The sequence below is a fragment of the Melanerpes formicivorus genome, unplaced genomic scaffold, assembly GCF_026170545.1.
Source record: "Melanerpes formicivorus ecotype bairdi unplaced genomic scaffold, bMelFor1.0.p_v2 SCAF_26, whole genome shotgun sequence".
NCBI lineage: Eukaryota > Metazoa > Chordata > Aves > Piciformes > Picidae > Melanerpes > Melanerpes formicivorus.
Genome location: NW_027142378.1, coordinates 9054626 through 9069892, shown reverse-complemented (window position 1 = coordinate 9069892; position 15267 = coordinate 9054626). Strand labels below are relative to the sequence as shown.

General features: G+C 43.8%; 2 protein-coding genes across 2 annotated transcripts in view; one reads left to right on the top strand and one right to left on the bottom strand.

The window, feature by feature from the left end:
* Positions 1–3732: 3732 nt before the first annotated feature.
* On the bottom strand, positions 3733–8712 carry CNIH4 (cornichon family member 4). The gene is made up of 5 exons (XM_068153550.1): positions 8582–8712; positions 7104–7172; positions 5981–6093; positions 4893–5033; positions 3733–4311 (listed from the first exon to the last, which is right to left on the bottom strand). Exons 1-5 carry the CDS (start codon positions 8648–8650, stop codon positions 4284–4286), a joined length of 420 nt encoding a protein of 139 aa, XP_068009651.1. The 5' UTR covers positions 8651–8712; the 3' UTR covers positions 3733–4283.
* Positions 8713–8789: 77 nt separating this feature from the next.
* Positions 8790–15267, top strand: part of NVL (nuclear VCP like) — a 36510-nt gene continuing 30032 nt past the window's right edge. The window contains exons 1-6 of the mRNA XM_068153548.1: positions 8790–9163; positions 9846–9919; positions 11305–11357; positions 11443–11539; positions 13527–13581; positions 14457–14723. Coding sequence (XP_068009649.1) covers positions 9107–9163; positions 9846–9919; positions 11305–11357; positions 11443–11539; positions 13527–13581; positions 14457–14723 — 603 coding nt within the window. The 5' untranslated portion in view covers positions 8790–9106. The remainder of the gene's footprint in view (positions 9164–9845; positions 9920–11304; positions 11358–11442; positions 11540–13526; positions 13582–14456; positions 14724–15267) is intronic.

Genomic DNA, 15267 nt, shown 5'->3' with positions numbered 1-15267 from the left:
TGAATAGTTCTTAGTTTCCCTAACTTCACTGACATGACTGACTTGGGTGTTCATTTCTTGCTCATTAAGTATAGATTGTATTTTATTATTGTTGTTATTTTGGTCCATATTCTATTTTATTTCTTTGCTAGGAAAATGAATTTGTGGCCTTTTAGCTGAAGACGACTTGCTCAGTGTGTTACAGGCTTTCCAGTTCTTGCTATGTGGCTCTGCTCTGCCTTGTGTTTGTGTTTTCACTCTGCATTTAGCACTCTGCTTGCCTGTGTCTTGTTGCCTGCTTATCTAAGTTGTTGAATCACAGTTATCATGTCTGGCTCCTTTGAGACTCCCAGAAAGCCTTGACTCCTGCCTGCTGGAGCTTGCTTCAAGACCAGACAAAGGGTTGCTTTAGGTGATCTGTGGGTTCTGTGAGGGTGTTTTGTACTTCTTAAGAAGGTGCTCCTAAAGTACTTTCATCTCCTGCTTGGATGTCTCTTAAACTGGAGATCAGGGACCACCAGACTTCTCTTGGAAGCTGGCTTAAGCAGCTTGTGTGACTGAGGGCTCTTGGAGCCACTTCTCAACTCTTGTCTTTGTTCAAATTAACCCTGCCACCTTGTACCTCTTTCCTGTGCCAAAGAACCCCATTTTTGTTCTGGAGTTTTGTGTCAAGAAGTCGTCTCTTCTCAGTGGTGTCCCGTGCTAGGACAAGGGGTGATGGATGCAAATTGGAACATGGGAAGCTCCACCTCAACATGAGGAAAAACTTGACTGTGAGGGTACCAGAGCACTGGAATAGGCTGCCTGGAGAGGCTGTGGAGTTTCCTACTCTAGACACTTTCAGCACCTGTTTGCATTTGTGTGTGACCTGCCCTAGGTGATCCTGCTTTGGCAGGGGAGGTGGACTTGATGATCTGCAGAGGTCCCTTCAGTCCCTATCATTCTGTGATTCCTTGATGTTAGATCATTTCACAGAACATTAGCTGGAGGTGAATAAAAATGAAAAGCTGTACCTGAATTAGCTTTCCCCTTTCCTATAGCTTTTCCAAACTCAAACCCTTTTGCTAAGTGTTTTTTTTTGAAGTCTTTGAGCTTTTTTAAAGGTGGTTTTTTAATCTCTGAGCTTCTCCATCAATTAGAAAAGGTCTTTTGCTCCCTCAGATGACACCTCTGTGTTAGCTTCATTCCCTCCCTTACTGTTCAAGTAGTGTATGGATAATTATGGCTTACACGCAGCTGCGAACAGAAGCAGCCTGCCTTATTCCTTTCCATGTGCTGCTTCCCTTGGGACTTTGTGGGAGGGTTGTTAGATTGAAGACTCAACTATAAATGATCCACAGAGCAGACAAAGGAAGTTGGGGTTTTGGCTGGGTTTGCTACTATGCTTCCTCTGCTGTCCTAGGTCTGCCATTCACTGGTGAATGCAAGAGGAACAGCTTCCTGGTTTCTATAGAATGGTTTGGGTTGGAAAGAACTTCCAAAGGTCACCTAGTCCAACCCCCCTGCAGGGAGCTGGGACATCCTCCACTAGATCAGGTTCTTCAGAGCCTCGTTGAGCCCTGAACTATCTCCCTGGGCACCCTGTTGCAGTAGTGCACCACCTCCATGGTGAAGAACTCGTTCCTGACATCCAGTCTAAATCTCCTTTCATTTCAAACTGTTGCCTCTTGTCCTATCACTGCAGGCCTTTGTAAACAGTCCCTCTCCAGCCTCCTTGCAGACCCCCTTCAGGTATAGAACTGTGAGGTTTCAGCACATAGGAAATTTAAAATGTATTTTTAAAAACACTTCAGGTGATTTAAAAGAAACCACATCAGGAACCCGTGAGCAGATGAGCATTTCACAGTTGCTGCTAAATCCAAACCCTGCCTAAGTAGGGGGCTTCTCCAGAGGGGCAGTTTCCTCATTTACCCTGTCCCTTTACCCCTTGGCCCATGTTAACTATGCTGCCTGATGCATCCCTCTGCTCCTTTGTCTGTGTGGCACCTGCTTAGGCTATCAGCTCATTGCAGAAAGATGGCAGTCCCAGCTCTCTCCTCACTTTAAAAGAACTACACTGCTCTGAAGAGTAACCATTGATGTTTATATGCCTCTAACATTTCTGCTAAAGATAATTTACTGGTCCATACAGCCCAAATGTTCCTCTTGCATCCCCCAATCCCATCATTAGCATATCCTTAGAGGCAAAATCCTAGAGAGCTTCTTGTGAGAAAAAGAACAAGAGCAAAGCTGGTTCAACCCTGAACAGCTCAAGATTTGTTTTTGTGGACTTTAGGAGAGTTTGAGGTTGATTGTTACCCTTCATGTCCTTAATTCACACTACTCACTGACAACATAGGATAAGTAGGATAACTAGGATAAGTATATTCTTTAATAAAGTATTTTAGTTATGGGGTGGTATTGTTTTTTTCCCAGATGTGGTGTTATTTTCTTTTATCCTTCCCCATTCTGCTGTCATCTGAAGAACCACTTCCCTCAGTAGAGGAAAACAGAAGCTTTTCCATGAGTGGTAATTTTCACCAATTACAGTAGGGAATAGGTGTACCCTAGCTAATGTCATGATAGTAATTATGAGGTGCTTGTAGTTAGAAGTCATTGAAGACAATGCACCTTACAAACATTCTCAGTAATATTGAAGCTCTTACCTTGATATTATGTCTTTGGAGTAAGACCTAAACTTGTCACTCATGACATTTATCTACTGCTAGCATTACAGCAAGGACTTAACTTGAGCAGATTACTAACACTGCCCTTTCTTATAAAGCCAAAGTATGTGGAGCATATTTTCTTTTCATGTACAAGTTAGTTGCTTACCATATGAGCTGCTACAGCAGCTGCTGACTTCCCTCTCTTTTAAGGTTTTATTTGCTCTTTTTCCAGCCCTGCATCCCCTCTGGCTTTCAGCTTTACAAGGCAGTACTTTCTGTAGTTTTGATTTGTGTGGTGTCACCTAGTCAGTAGCATGCAGCTGGGGTAGTTATTGCCTTCGTTATGTTTTTAATGGGTGTAATTTTCAGCAGTGTTTCAGCTTTGCAACAGCTGAACTTGGCCTCCATCCATCACAAATTTAAAGCCAAGCTTCTTGGTCAAATGCTGAACAAGAGGTATCTAGAGGAATCAAGCCTCAGTGTTGTATTTTCACTGCTGGCCACAAAAACAATCTGCCTACTGCAGTGATAATGCCAAAGAACAAGTACTAAAGAGGGAAAGGCTCATAAATTTTAGGACTTCACTGCAACCCTGTATTTCTGAAGCAGTCACTTGATGTATTTGTTTCCAAGAAACCATTTCTGGGCACATATAAAAAATTTAAAGAGACAGCTCTTGGCCAGAGAGGGTACAAATTCCAGTTTATGTATTTATTGCTGATGCAAAAGCTGCAGTAAAAAAAAAACTTACTTTGCTGGTGTCCTTGAAGCAGTCACATCAGAATTGAGATAACTGAGTTCACCAGCCCACCTCCCTCAGCTAGTCACACTTGTTTTTCCACTGCAGTGGCTATGGAAAGAGCAGGTTCGTGGAGTAGTGACTGCAGATAGTTTTTTGCTCTGTAATCAACTCCAACCCTGGTGCAGTATGAAGCTTGCTTTGTACAGAGATCTATGATGTCTTTTCAATGACAAAATAAGAGTTGAAGGGGAAAAGCAAGTATTAATCATGTTTCTTATTTATCTGGTTTTCAGTCTTACACACCAGTGTCACTTTTACCAAAGGGGACACAAGACACTCCATATGGGTTGTTGAAGGGAGGGATGGAAAGGGAGAAAAGCATCATTTTTATTCCATTGCTTTTTAGCTGAAAAACACACTGACACAAAGATGCAAACTGTGCTACTGTTCCACTTTGAAATCTATGTTCCAAGCACTTCAAACTAGGCTCTAATAGGACAGTTTGACAGCCAGAGGCGCATCCTGACACCTTTCAGTAAGAAGCAGACATCAGAGCTGCACTTAAATTTGTTCTGGAGCTACCACTATTATCAGCCCATGCTGCTGAAAGGAGTTCCACTTCTCACCCTTTAATTCCTAAGAGATCAGTTCTGTAAGTAAGGATTTCATCTTACAGAGGCTGCAGCTCCAGCAGTTTGGGTTGTAAAAGGGAACAAAAACAACTGCTACACCAATCTGATGTCTTTTGAAAATATTTTATGTTAAAAATACAGAAAAATATTTCTTGTTCAAGGAGGAAAAAATATACTGCATGACGACACTGATCTAGGTATGGTCGGAAGATGTCTGTGGCTCCACCACCAGTCACTGGAGCGATGACCCAGTTTGGCAGCTAAGGTTTCTTTCTCAACTTCTCAATCATTTATCAAAGCCAGAATCATACTGTGACAAAACAGAAAACATGACACCAGTGGATTACTGAAGCATGTGCAAAGAGGAACAGCTATTGCTTTCATGAGAGAATTGCACTTGATTCTGAAAGTCAGGGCAACGATACTGTGGGCTTTGCTTATGCAGACAAGGACTGCAGAAGCAATACTGCACTAGAACAGTAGTTCTTTCATCTTGTAGTAAGTGGCCCCACCACAAAACTCATCTGTTTAGAGCTGGGTGAGTTACACTTCATTTTCTAAGACAGAGCTTGTACAATAAATTTAGTCCTCGAGATAACTTCCATTCTAAATAGGCCACTTATCCTAGGTGCTGAAATCATCTAACTCCTTAGATTGTACTTAATAGTGGTTTTGAGATTGAGGAGTAGTCTGGGTTTCCAAACAGTGTTTGATCAGAAAGAATAAAGGCATATAATGAGCTCACAGATAGCTGTCAAAATACATTATTGAGGCTTAGCAAGATGTGGGAAGATAAGACACGAATCCAGCAATTACGCTGGCAGAACAGAGGGTATAAAAATAGCTGGCAGACAATTCCTTTGTTCCTTGTGAGCAATTTTGGAAACTAACCTGTAAAGGTACATGAAGAAACACAGCAGATGAAAGCCTAGTTTAATCATAGCTTCCTTCATGTGTGATTTCAGTTGTCCTCGGTTATGGATCTCCGTGGGATCAAATACCCCCATGTTTCCACTTGGCACCATAATGTACCTGGAAGTTTAAGGAAATAAAAAGACAAAAACAAGCAACACAAACCAGAAGTAAAACCAGAATTATACTCATCAAAACATTAGGGAGAGCTTTCACAAAAGGAATTTTTATCTGAAGAGCTGTTTCACAATTCGGCATAAGGGAGCTCTTTAAATTCCATCTCAGATGGAGGATATTGCTTGTATTGTGCCACTACAACCCACAGAGCAAAGGGACAAGAGATGCTGCTAAAAGGATCAGCCCAGCTTCCCATGCATAAAAGGGAAAGTTTCCTGGTCATAGCCAATTCCAGTTTATTTTCTTGGTTATTTGTGGTTATTTGTGTTCCTTGGTGTCAAGGAAGGAAACATCTACCCGCAGTGGAAAAATGCATTAGATGAAAGGGACTGGAAATTAATTCATTTAGGTAAGAAATAGTGATTTATTCACCAAAAAAACCACACTCAGATAATCATAAACCTCGGTAGTTAAAACAAGATGTTGCAAGACAAAGGATCCCTGGTTTTCTCCTGTTTTTATCACAACCATCCTGCCTCATAATCCCAATTAACATGCTATTGTTTCCTATGAACGACTCAAATCAAGATTCCTGGGCACTAGAAAGAGTGCAAGGAAAGGCCCAAAGTTTCATATCCTTGACACTGTTGAGTTTTTTGTCATTTTAATTGCTGGGAGAGTTTCATGTCAGGTAGACCCAAGAAGGCTGCTTCCAGCTCAAGAACTATCACAGTATAACTTAGGTTGGAAAGGACCTCGAGGATCATCAAGTCCAACCTATCAACGCAGACCCCATGACTAGACCATGGCACCAAGTGCCACATCCAAACTAGATGATCTTCAAGGTCCAATCTAAACTGTACAGACTATTTCCACACTACACTACAAGGTAAATTAGTAACATGGAAAAAAAGAAAGTTAAAAAAGCACACAACCCCCTTTGCACTTACCTATATATATTCCATGTTGCTACTGGTAAATTAAGGAGAAAGATGAACCAGTGCAATGAAATAAGCATTAGTACAGTTACAACAGCATGGCCAATCACCTCAGGGACCACCCACTGCAAAAAGGGAAAGGGAAAAAAAACAAGTTACATGCACAAAAGGACATTTCTTTCTGAAAAAGAGATTACAGAATTATCATTTGATTCTAATCCTGCAAAACTCAGACAGAAAATGCATGGCATGTGATTTCGTCACAATGTGGAGAAATCAACACCTTCAGATTCCACATGAATTAGCCAGAAATCAAACCCTAGATAATATGGCAGAGTTACTTTACCAAAGTATTGCAAACATTTCTAAGAGGAGCACAGCAGCTCTTTGGACAGAACTACATTACACGAGTACTTAAGTATACAGTGCTCATCTAAAATCACTGCAGAGAACAGTGGACTTAGGAATGAGTGCAGCAGGTAACTGAAATCTGCAGGCACAGGACATACAAACACCCTCAGACTTGGAACCATGAAGAAAGTTGTTCAGTATGAAAACTGGCAAAACTAAATTGGGTCAGCCTCATCTCATTTTCAGTGTGAAAATTTTCACATCATTTCATTTTCAATCCTGCAGCATTGCCTGTTACATTAAGAGAGAAAATATCTTTACATTAAATTAAAGTGAACACCCATGTGGGAAAGCCACATTGATTTAGTGAAATCATGTTTAATCAGATTTGGTTTAAACAGTAGTTATCAGAATAGAAGCCTCTACTGTTCAAGAGGTAAGAAATTACACAGAAGCATCAGAGAAAGTTGCTGTAAGGATCTGAGCTCAGTCACGAGCAGACACTCTTGGTGTGGGTGGATTCAAGAATTAAAGCACAGAACTCAAGAGCTATGTGAAGGGTTATGTCTCAGTCCCACAGATTGAATGTAGGCAGCCCAACTCAGAGCACCAAGGGTCAGAAGCACAGCCTTTCGTGACTGAATTTGCTGAAAGATGTGCATGTGAAAGAGACAAGCAAACAGAAACAGAAGATACATGCACACTATTGCCTGTCAGGGTTCCACAGATGTACATTACATCCCCTTCTCTTAAATCACATTAAATGCAAAGAAGAACAATTTACTTTATTGAGTTTTGAGCAGCAGGATCTAGCATTAATGTAGTCACATTCCAAATCTGATAGTGTAATTATCTGAAGTCCAAGATAAGGAAAAACTGTATGGTAACTGAGAATACACAAAGCTTTATTTTTATCCAATTAGGCAGAACACTCTGCTCTCAGTGTAGTCTTGTTCCACAGCTGATATGCCAAAAGCATGTTTCAATTGGTTACAAATCATTCCTACCTTAAGTACGAAGTTAGGCCACATTTATCATCAGACCAAATGATTTTATGGTGCTTTTTCAATGACAACTGTGGAACAAGTGCTAAAGTTCAGTTCAACCCTTAAAACACACCAGAGAGGCAAGCTCATTATTTTCCACATCACAAAAGTGTATTACTACAACTCTTGAAACCAGAACTTAAAGGGAAGAAAAAGTTAATGCACTTTTAAAGTTCTCCTCACAATACAGCTAAATAGTACTGCTTTAAGAAGTGGATCTGCCTTCCTTTCTTTCCTTTTTTCCCCTCTTTTTTTACATTTAAAGCAACACTAGGTTACTTCATACTGTGCTGGGAAATAAACAGGCAATATCATTATCAGATGAACTCCCAGCAATTAAACTATGAAGACTTTATACAGAGAAGTCCTCTCAAGAAAGGCTTGGGACACATCATGCCACGTCCTCTAAAGCACATTCTCCTTTCCTCCAAGAAATTATATCCCTAAAATAAAGGCAGTCCTTGAGTTTTTCAACAATTAACCTGTCCTTCTAGGATGAATTTCCTTTAAGTGCTTTTGTAGTGTCTGAAACAGCAACAGAATTTGAAAGAGTATGAGAGAACATTCGGGGCGGGGGGGAAATCAAGAAGAGGTCAGATCAGTGCTTTTACATTCTAGCAATACCAGACTGCAGGCAACTCTGTACGAAAGAATATGGAAATTCTGTTTGCTGAAGGATTCGGTCTCCCAGCTTCGAACGCTCAGGTAGAGCGAGGTACCCTTGCAACTACAAGACTGTTGCATTGCCGTTGGGTTTTTTAGGCCTGTTAATCTCAGAGGGTGCCAAGCACACTTCTGCGCCTCCATACCACTGCCGCTTCTGCCAAGACACGATCTATTTTCCACAGCCCCGGCCGCCGACGCCCATGGCAGCCTGCAGCCCTTCCATCTCCAGCACTCGAGGAAGCCAGCATATTTCGGGCACTGAATCACTCGCCCTTTCCCCGCGGCGCGCCCGCCTCCCAACCCCTGCTCTCTCTCTCTCCTTCTCCTCGCAGGGGCTGCCGCTCGGGTACCTTGCTATCGGCCTTTACCCAGCGGAGGCCCTCACGCCCCGCCACCCTCTACCCTCCGCCAGCCTGGCGGGTCCGGCCCCGATCGCCCTCAGCGCCGTCTCAAGAAGCCTAGCCCTTCCCGGTCCCGCTAGGCGAGGGCGCAGCTCCAACCCTACCCACCCCAAGCTCCCCCACCCCCTAGCCCTAGAGAAGAAGGATACAAAGTAGACGGAGAGAAAGATGAGGGCGCAGCAGTCGATCAGCGAGAAAATGAAGACCACCGACTCCATCCCGCCACGGCCTCCGCCCTCCCGGCCGCCGTACGCCACTCCCCAACGGGCTGGGCTGGGCTGGCCTGGGCCGCGCAGCACGCGGGGAAATGGAGTCCTCGCGCTGGGCCTGGCAGCACAGCATGCTGGGAAACAGAGTTCCCGCCGCAGCTCGCGCCCAGGCCTCCTCATGATCCGCGGCCAGGCGGCAACAGCCAGGACATGTTCCTGCTCTGCGTGAAGGCACTGCCGCGAATCTCACGTAGCCCTGACTGGGGGTGTCTGTTTGAACCTTAATTAGCGGATCGGTAGGTCAGAGGCGGAAGGAGACCGTGCCCAGATTAGGGCGTCTCCGGTGCTGGGCCCGTCAGGTCTGCTGGTGTAGGCGGGCGGCACGAAGAGGGCCTGAGGCGGCTCGGCTGTGACAGTCCCCGTGCTGGTGGAGAGGCCCTCGGCTGGTGAGGGCGGCGAGCGGCGATGCGAAGCCGGCCAGGGCACTTCGTGGACCTGCGGCTGAAGCAACGTATTAAGCAGGTACCGGCCGGGGCAGACAGCGGCGCCTAGCCAGCAGCTGTCGGCTCCGCGGGCCGGCGGTGGTGGCGGCTTGGGGTGGGATCCGTGCGGCCGGCACGGCGGGACTCGCTGGAAGCGGCCTGGGGCATCCAGCCCGTCAGGTGCGCGAGGGGAGGGCAGCGGGCGCCAAACGCCGGCCTTGTCTCTCAGGGCTTTAAAAAGACTACATGTGCCCTCCCCAAGCTTCAATCCATTCCCCCTTGTCTTATCACTACAAGCCCTTGTAAAAAAGTCCCTCCCCGGCTTTCTTGTAGCCCCCTTCAGGTACTAGAGGGCTGCTCTAAGGTCTCTCTGAAGCCTTCTTTTCTCCAGGCTGGACAGCCCCAACTCTGCTGTCCCCATAAGGGAGGTGCTCCAGCCCTCTGATCATCTTCGTGGCCCTTCATGACCTGCTCCAGCAGTTCCAGCAGAAGTCACTGAAGCACCAAAATAAAACATGCTGCTTTTCCCCAGAAAACATAGATCCCTAATCATCTGTGTCTTAGCATTCTCTAGGTGTGTTCAAAGGCAGTTCAAAGCTGTTTCTGATTTTCATTTTGACTTCTAAGAGTACTAGAGTTTGAAATAGGTGTATTTGATCTAACTGTTCAGATGAGGTGATTGACAAAGATTTTATTCACGGTTTAAAATGTCTTCATTTCAGTATCTTGCAAGCAATAAATGTGGCCAGTATGTTGACATCAGAATTCTAGCCTCTGATTTGCAGAAAACCTACAGGTGAGCAAAGATTCTGCATTCAAAATATGGAATGCATTGTTTTGTTATATTGCATTTATGTGTTTTTAATCAAAGTTTTAATTTGCCTTATGTTCAGTACAAGTTGTTGAGCTTGATTGAGATGATAAGGTAGATACACTTAGGGATGTGGTTCAGTGGTAGCAGCTTAGCAGTAGTGGTGGGAATGTGAGCTCTAGGTGAGCAGTCGGACTTGATGATCTCAGAAGTCTCTTCCAGTGTCACAGGTCTGTGGTTCTATGATCATTTCCATCCCAGTGTTTTCCTCTGCAGATATATCTGGTGATTTAAATTTTATTAGTGCATTGGCATTACGAAATCATGTTGTGGTTTGTAGGGGTTTTTTTGTGTCATTGGTTTGGTTTTGGTTTGACTTTTATTGAACAGCTACAGATGTATTACAGCACATTGGTCCATACTCCAGTAAGCCTTAATGAGTATGAGGGAAAGTGACACTTAAGTGCAGGGAAATGCAGGTTTCAGTAAGACACTAAATCTCACTCATCTGCTCAGCAGAACAGTGAGTCTTGCCTGGTTGTGTTTTTCTGAGTGGGGAGCAAGGTTGTATTGCAGTAGACGATTGGTGGGTGTTAGGGTTAATGAAGGTGGAGAAGTGTATTCATTCCTGTTTGCATATTCTATTTATCAGTGCCTTGTTAGAGAAAGGAAACCAAACCTCTTATTTTGGATGTCTTGGGGTTTGATTTGGGGTTTTTTTTGCATTTCAATGTTTTGGTTTGGGGGTTTTGTCCCTTCTTGGTGATTTTTGTTTATATTTAAGAATGCTCATTAAATCCATTTTTCTTATAGTGACCATTATGTTCTGTTATTCCTTGTTGTCCTTTCTGGACTGTAGCCTGTAGGTGTTTGGTTTTGTTTGACTTAAAGCAAAAAATTGAGTAGTGTTGTGACACCCAGTGTGCTCATTTGTACATTGCTGCTTCTCTATAGCTACAGTGAGAGAGGACTTTGCTAACTTTCAGAGACCAGTATGGAATCATTAAGGTTGGAAAAGACCTCTGAGATCATCAAGGCCTACTGTCCACCCAGCAGCACCATGCCCACTAAACCATGTCCCAAAGAGCCAGATCCACATTGTTTTTCAACACTTTCATAGATGGTGACTCCACTACTACCTTAGACAACCTGCTTCAATGTTTAACACCTCTAGTTTAGTGGGTTTGTTTCCTGACAGTGATTGAGCTCTTCCAGGCTTAAGGAAAAACAGTCCCTGTGTGGAAGCTTGGGTATCAATTTAAAATGTTGTGGGTTTGTTAGTTTCTTATTTTTTTTCCACTGAGGATGAAGACATCTTGAGTGGAAAAAGCAATTGGGGTAACCTGTTTGCTGTGTTGCTGTTTTTCCAGTGTAGAATATGGGCGAAGAAAAAGAAACGCTTTCAGACTACAAGTGGAAAAAGGTACTTCTGCTGCTCTTATGTCCAAGATACCAAATTCTTTGTGCTTTGGCTGGTTTCTTGACATGTTTTGAACTTTTCCTTTCAGTGTTTGGAATCATCAGTAATGAGAAAGAACAGGAAGATTTAGCAGTTTTAGAAGCTGAACATGTAGCAAAAAGAGCAAGACAACGGGAGAAAAATGAGTAAGAAGAACTTGTGCCGTTAGATTAATGATGCCAGTAGTATTATCGTTTCTGAAAAGGTTTCTGTCTTCATATTATTACATTTTGATAGTTTAAAGATCACTGATAAAGCCTAGATTTTCCATAGGCTTGTCTTCATCAGAAGTTACCTACAGCTAATGAAAGCACTCTTTCTTACCCAGGACAAGCAGGTACTAGAGCCAGTCATGACTTCTCTGTTACATGTTGTATATATAGTTAGTGGATATCCTTGGGGCTTCCTTGATAGTTTTCCACATAACACCACAGTCTTCATGCAATTTAGTTCCTTTGTTTTCTTCCTAGTCTTTTTTGGGTGTGAGAGATACTAGCTTAATCTGAGAGACAGGCTAATTTAAAGTACCTACTGGGTATGAGATTGGGATGAAGATTTCCTGACTTGTAACATAGTCCCACAGATCATTCTGGTTTCTCTATGGTGTGAGAGAGTAAAGATCTCCCTCTCTACTCTGCCCTGGTGAGACCACACTTGGAATGCTGTATCCAGTTTTGGGCTCCCCAGTTCAAGAGAGACAGAGATCTACTGGACAGGGTCTAATGAAGAGCTATGAGGATGAAGAAAGATGAAGAAAGACTGAGAGAACTGGGGCAATTGAGTCTGGAGAAGAGAAGGCTGAGAGGGGATCTTATGAATGTCTATAAATATCTGAGGGGTTGTTGTTCTTCTACCCAGTTTGGGACGCTGTTGGGTGACAGATAAAGGCAGAATCCTGCTGCTGTATAGCAACGAGATTCCAGGAATGCAGAGAGCAGAGAATCTCAGAAGTCTTCTCTGAAGTCCTTTATTACTGCCTTGTAGAATACCTTGCAGTACAGAGTCTCAGAGTCCCACTTACAGAAGAAGTCCCAGAAGCCCTAAACAGACAAAGCAGCTAACAGAAGTCCTGAGTATATCCCTAGCAGCATCCCTACACCCAAGCCCTTGCCAGAAGAAGTAGATAACAGAAGCAGAAGTCCATAGCAGCCCCAAAACAAAGTCCCTAACCAAAGTCCCTAGAGAAGCAAGCACTAACCAAAGATAACTGTTGCTCAGAGTGGCTGTTTTTATACTCTTTGTTATCAATCCTTTTACCAGTAACCCCAACCACATATGTAAGCTAAAATCTTTTCCCAGTAAGAGGTGCCAGCATGTCAAGGAGGTGGCAGCATGCTGCAATCAAAGGGTGCCAATGTGAGATTGTTGTTCTTGGCACACATGGAATGTTACTGTTCTGCTCTGTGCAGTGTGCTAAGGAATTGCTCGGCTAAAGAATCATGCACTGCATGCATCCAGCAGTTGCCCTCAGAGCAGTGGCTGCAACAAGGGGTGGGTGACAAGGGGAAGGGGACAGCCTCTTTTCAGTGGCACCTGGTAATAGGACAAGGAATATGGATATAAGGTAGAACACAGGAAGTTCCACCTCAGCATGAGAAGAAACTCCTTTACTGTGAGGGTGGTGGAGCACTGGAACAGGAGGTTGTGGAGTCTCCTTCGCTGGAGATTTTGAAAGCCAACCTGGATGTGTTACTCTCTGGCCTGCCCTAGGTGATCCTGCTTTGGCAGGGGAGGTGGACCCAATGATCTCTGGAGGTCCCTTCCAACCCCTAACGTTCTATAATTCTATGATTCTATGAAATTAGAAAGTTTGTCACAAGGATGGGTCTGGATCAGCGGTGATCTGCTACTACTTCCCTCATGCCAGTGTTGGTGATTGTGTGATCTCTTAGTGAACTGAATCAAACTGATCCTGCATCACTTGCTTTAGGACTGTGTTTCAGCCAGATTGCCAAATTGATCCAAGTCATCACAGCCTTGGAAATGATGCAGTTTTCACTCTTCATAGTCATAAATATCAAGCCTGTAGATCAGATTTTTTTCCTCCAGTCTTAGACTACATATCATAGTTCTGGGGATGTCTCACTTGTAGTTCTGCTCTGATAATAATGTTGGCCTTCCTTCCATGTAAAGGGCTGCAGGAAGTGCCACAGATACCTCTGATTCTGATGAATATCCAGAAGATCTGGTAAGTTGTATTTTGTTCTGACTTCATTTGCATCACACATGATTCTGTGTTGTGAAATTGCAACACACTTGGAGAGTTTAAAAGTGGAGATGAAGATGATGCACAGTCAGAGTTGGCAATTCCAACTTACAATCTACAAAGCTAAAAAGAGGCTATTTTCTGAACAAAAGGGAGGAAGCCATGGTAGGGAATCACTTTTGAGGAAAGCACACTAGGGATTGGAAGTATTTGGCTATGAAATTAATGAAATGATTGAAGGAACTGACACATGTGACTTTCAGTAAAAGAAGTGACTGTCAATTAACAGGGCTTCTTTCAGGATAAATAGCAAAGGCTGCTGTTTCTTCAACCAGCAAATGTATTTATATGCAGTTGTTTGTTTTGCAGAGGAATGGGTTGGAAGGTGCATGGTCTGGGGGGGACCTTATAGCTGCCTTCCAATACCTGAAGGGAACATGCAGGAAGGCTGGAGAAAGACTTGTCATAAGGGTATCTAGCAATAGGACAAGGGGGGGAATGGTTTTAATCTGAGGGAGTGTAGATTAGACTGGATCTTAGAAAGAAGTTCTTCAGTACAATGGTGGTGAGACCTTGGAATGAGTTGCCCAGGGAGGTTGTGAATGCTCCCTCCCTGATGGTCTTCAAGGCCAGGTTGGATGAGGCTTTGAGAAAGAAGTCTAGTTGAGAGATGTTGAGATGGCAGGGAGATTGGAGCAGATGATCTGTAAGGTCCCTTCCAACCTGAGCCATTTTATGATTCTACATTCTCCAGCTGAGACAATGCTGAATAGTTGCTTATGTTTTCATTGGCCTCTTGATACAAATAATCCACATTATAACCTGTGCATTTTCCTTTAAAATACCTGAATCTGCAGTCCACAAATCACATGAACAGTTCTCTGCTGAGCTTATACAAGAAAGGAAATCCTGATTCTGCTCCAGCCACTCCAAAAACTGAGCCAATGGAAACCCCCACTCCTGTGAGAACAGCACCTCAGACAAGCACCCTCTCCTCAGGAGCACAGGTTGGAACACGTGTCTCTGAAGGTGGCTGGTTCATTGATAAAACTCCCAGTGGAAAAGACTTTTTCATTGACCTTTCTGAGGATGGAGAAGGAGATGAGAAGAAACTGAATTCTGAGGTATTGTGTTTTACAAACCCAGTGTGATTTAAGTAGCAAGCAGAAATATAGTAATAACTTCTGGATAGACTGGCTCCTAAGTCACTCTCTGCCTTCCCCTGTTAAGTGCAGCACCATGCAGCTTTAATTCTGCTAAGACAAGGATGGAGGCTGGCAGAGCAGTTCTCCTGCTCTACTCTGCCCTGGTGAGGCCTTATCTGTGTGCAGTTCTGGGCTCCCAATTCAAGAAGGACAGGGAGCTGCTTGAGAGAGTACAGCAAAGGGCTACAAAGGTGAAGAAGAAAGGTTGAGGGACTTGGGGCTTTTTAGCCTAGAGAATAGAAGACTGAGGCGGGGATCTTATCAGTGCTTATAAATATTTAAAGGGTGGGTGTCAGGAGGATGAGGCCAGTCTTCTCAATGGTGCCCAGTGATAGGACAAGAGGCAATGGGCACAAACTTGAATTTAGGAAGTTCCATCTAAACATGAGGAGGGATTTCTTTATGGGAAGCATGGCGGAGCACTGGAGCAGGCTGCCCAGAGAGATGGTGAAGTCTCCATTTC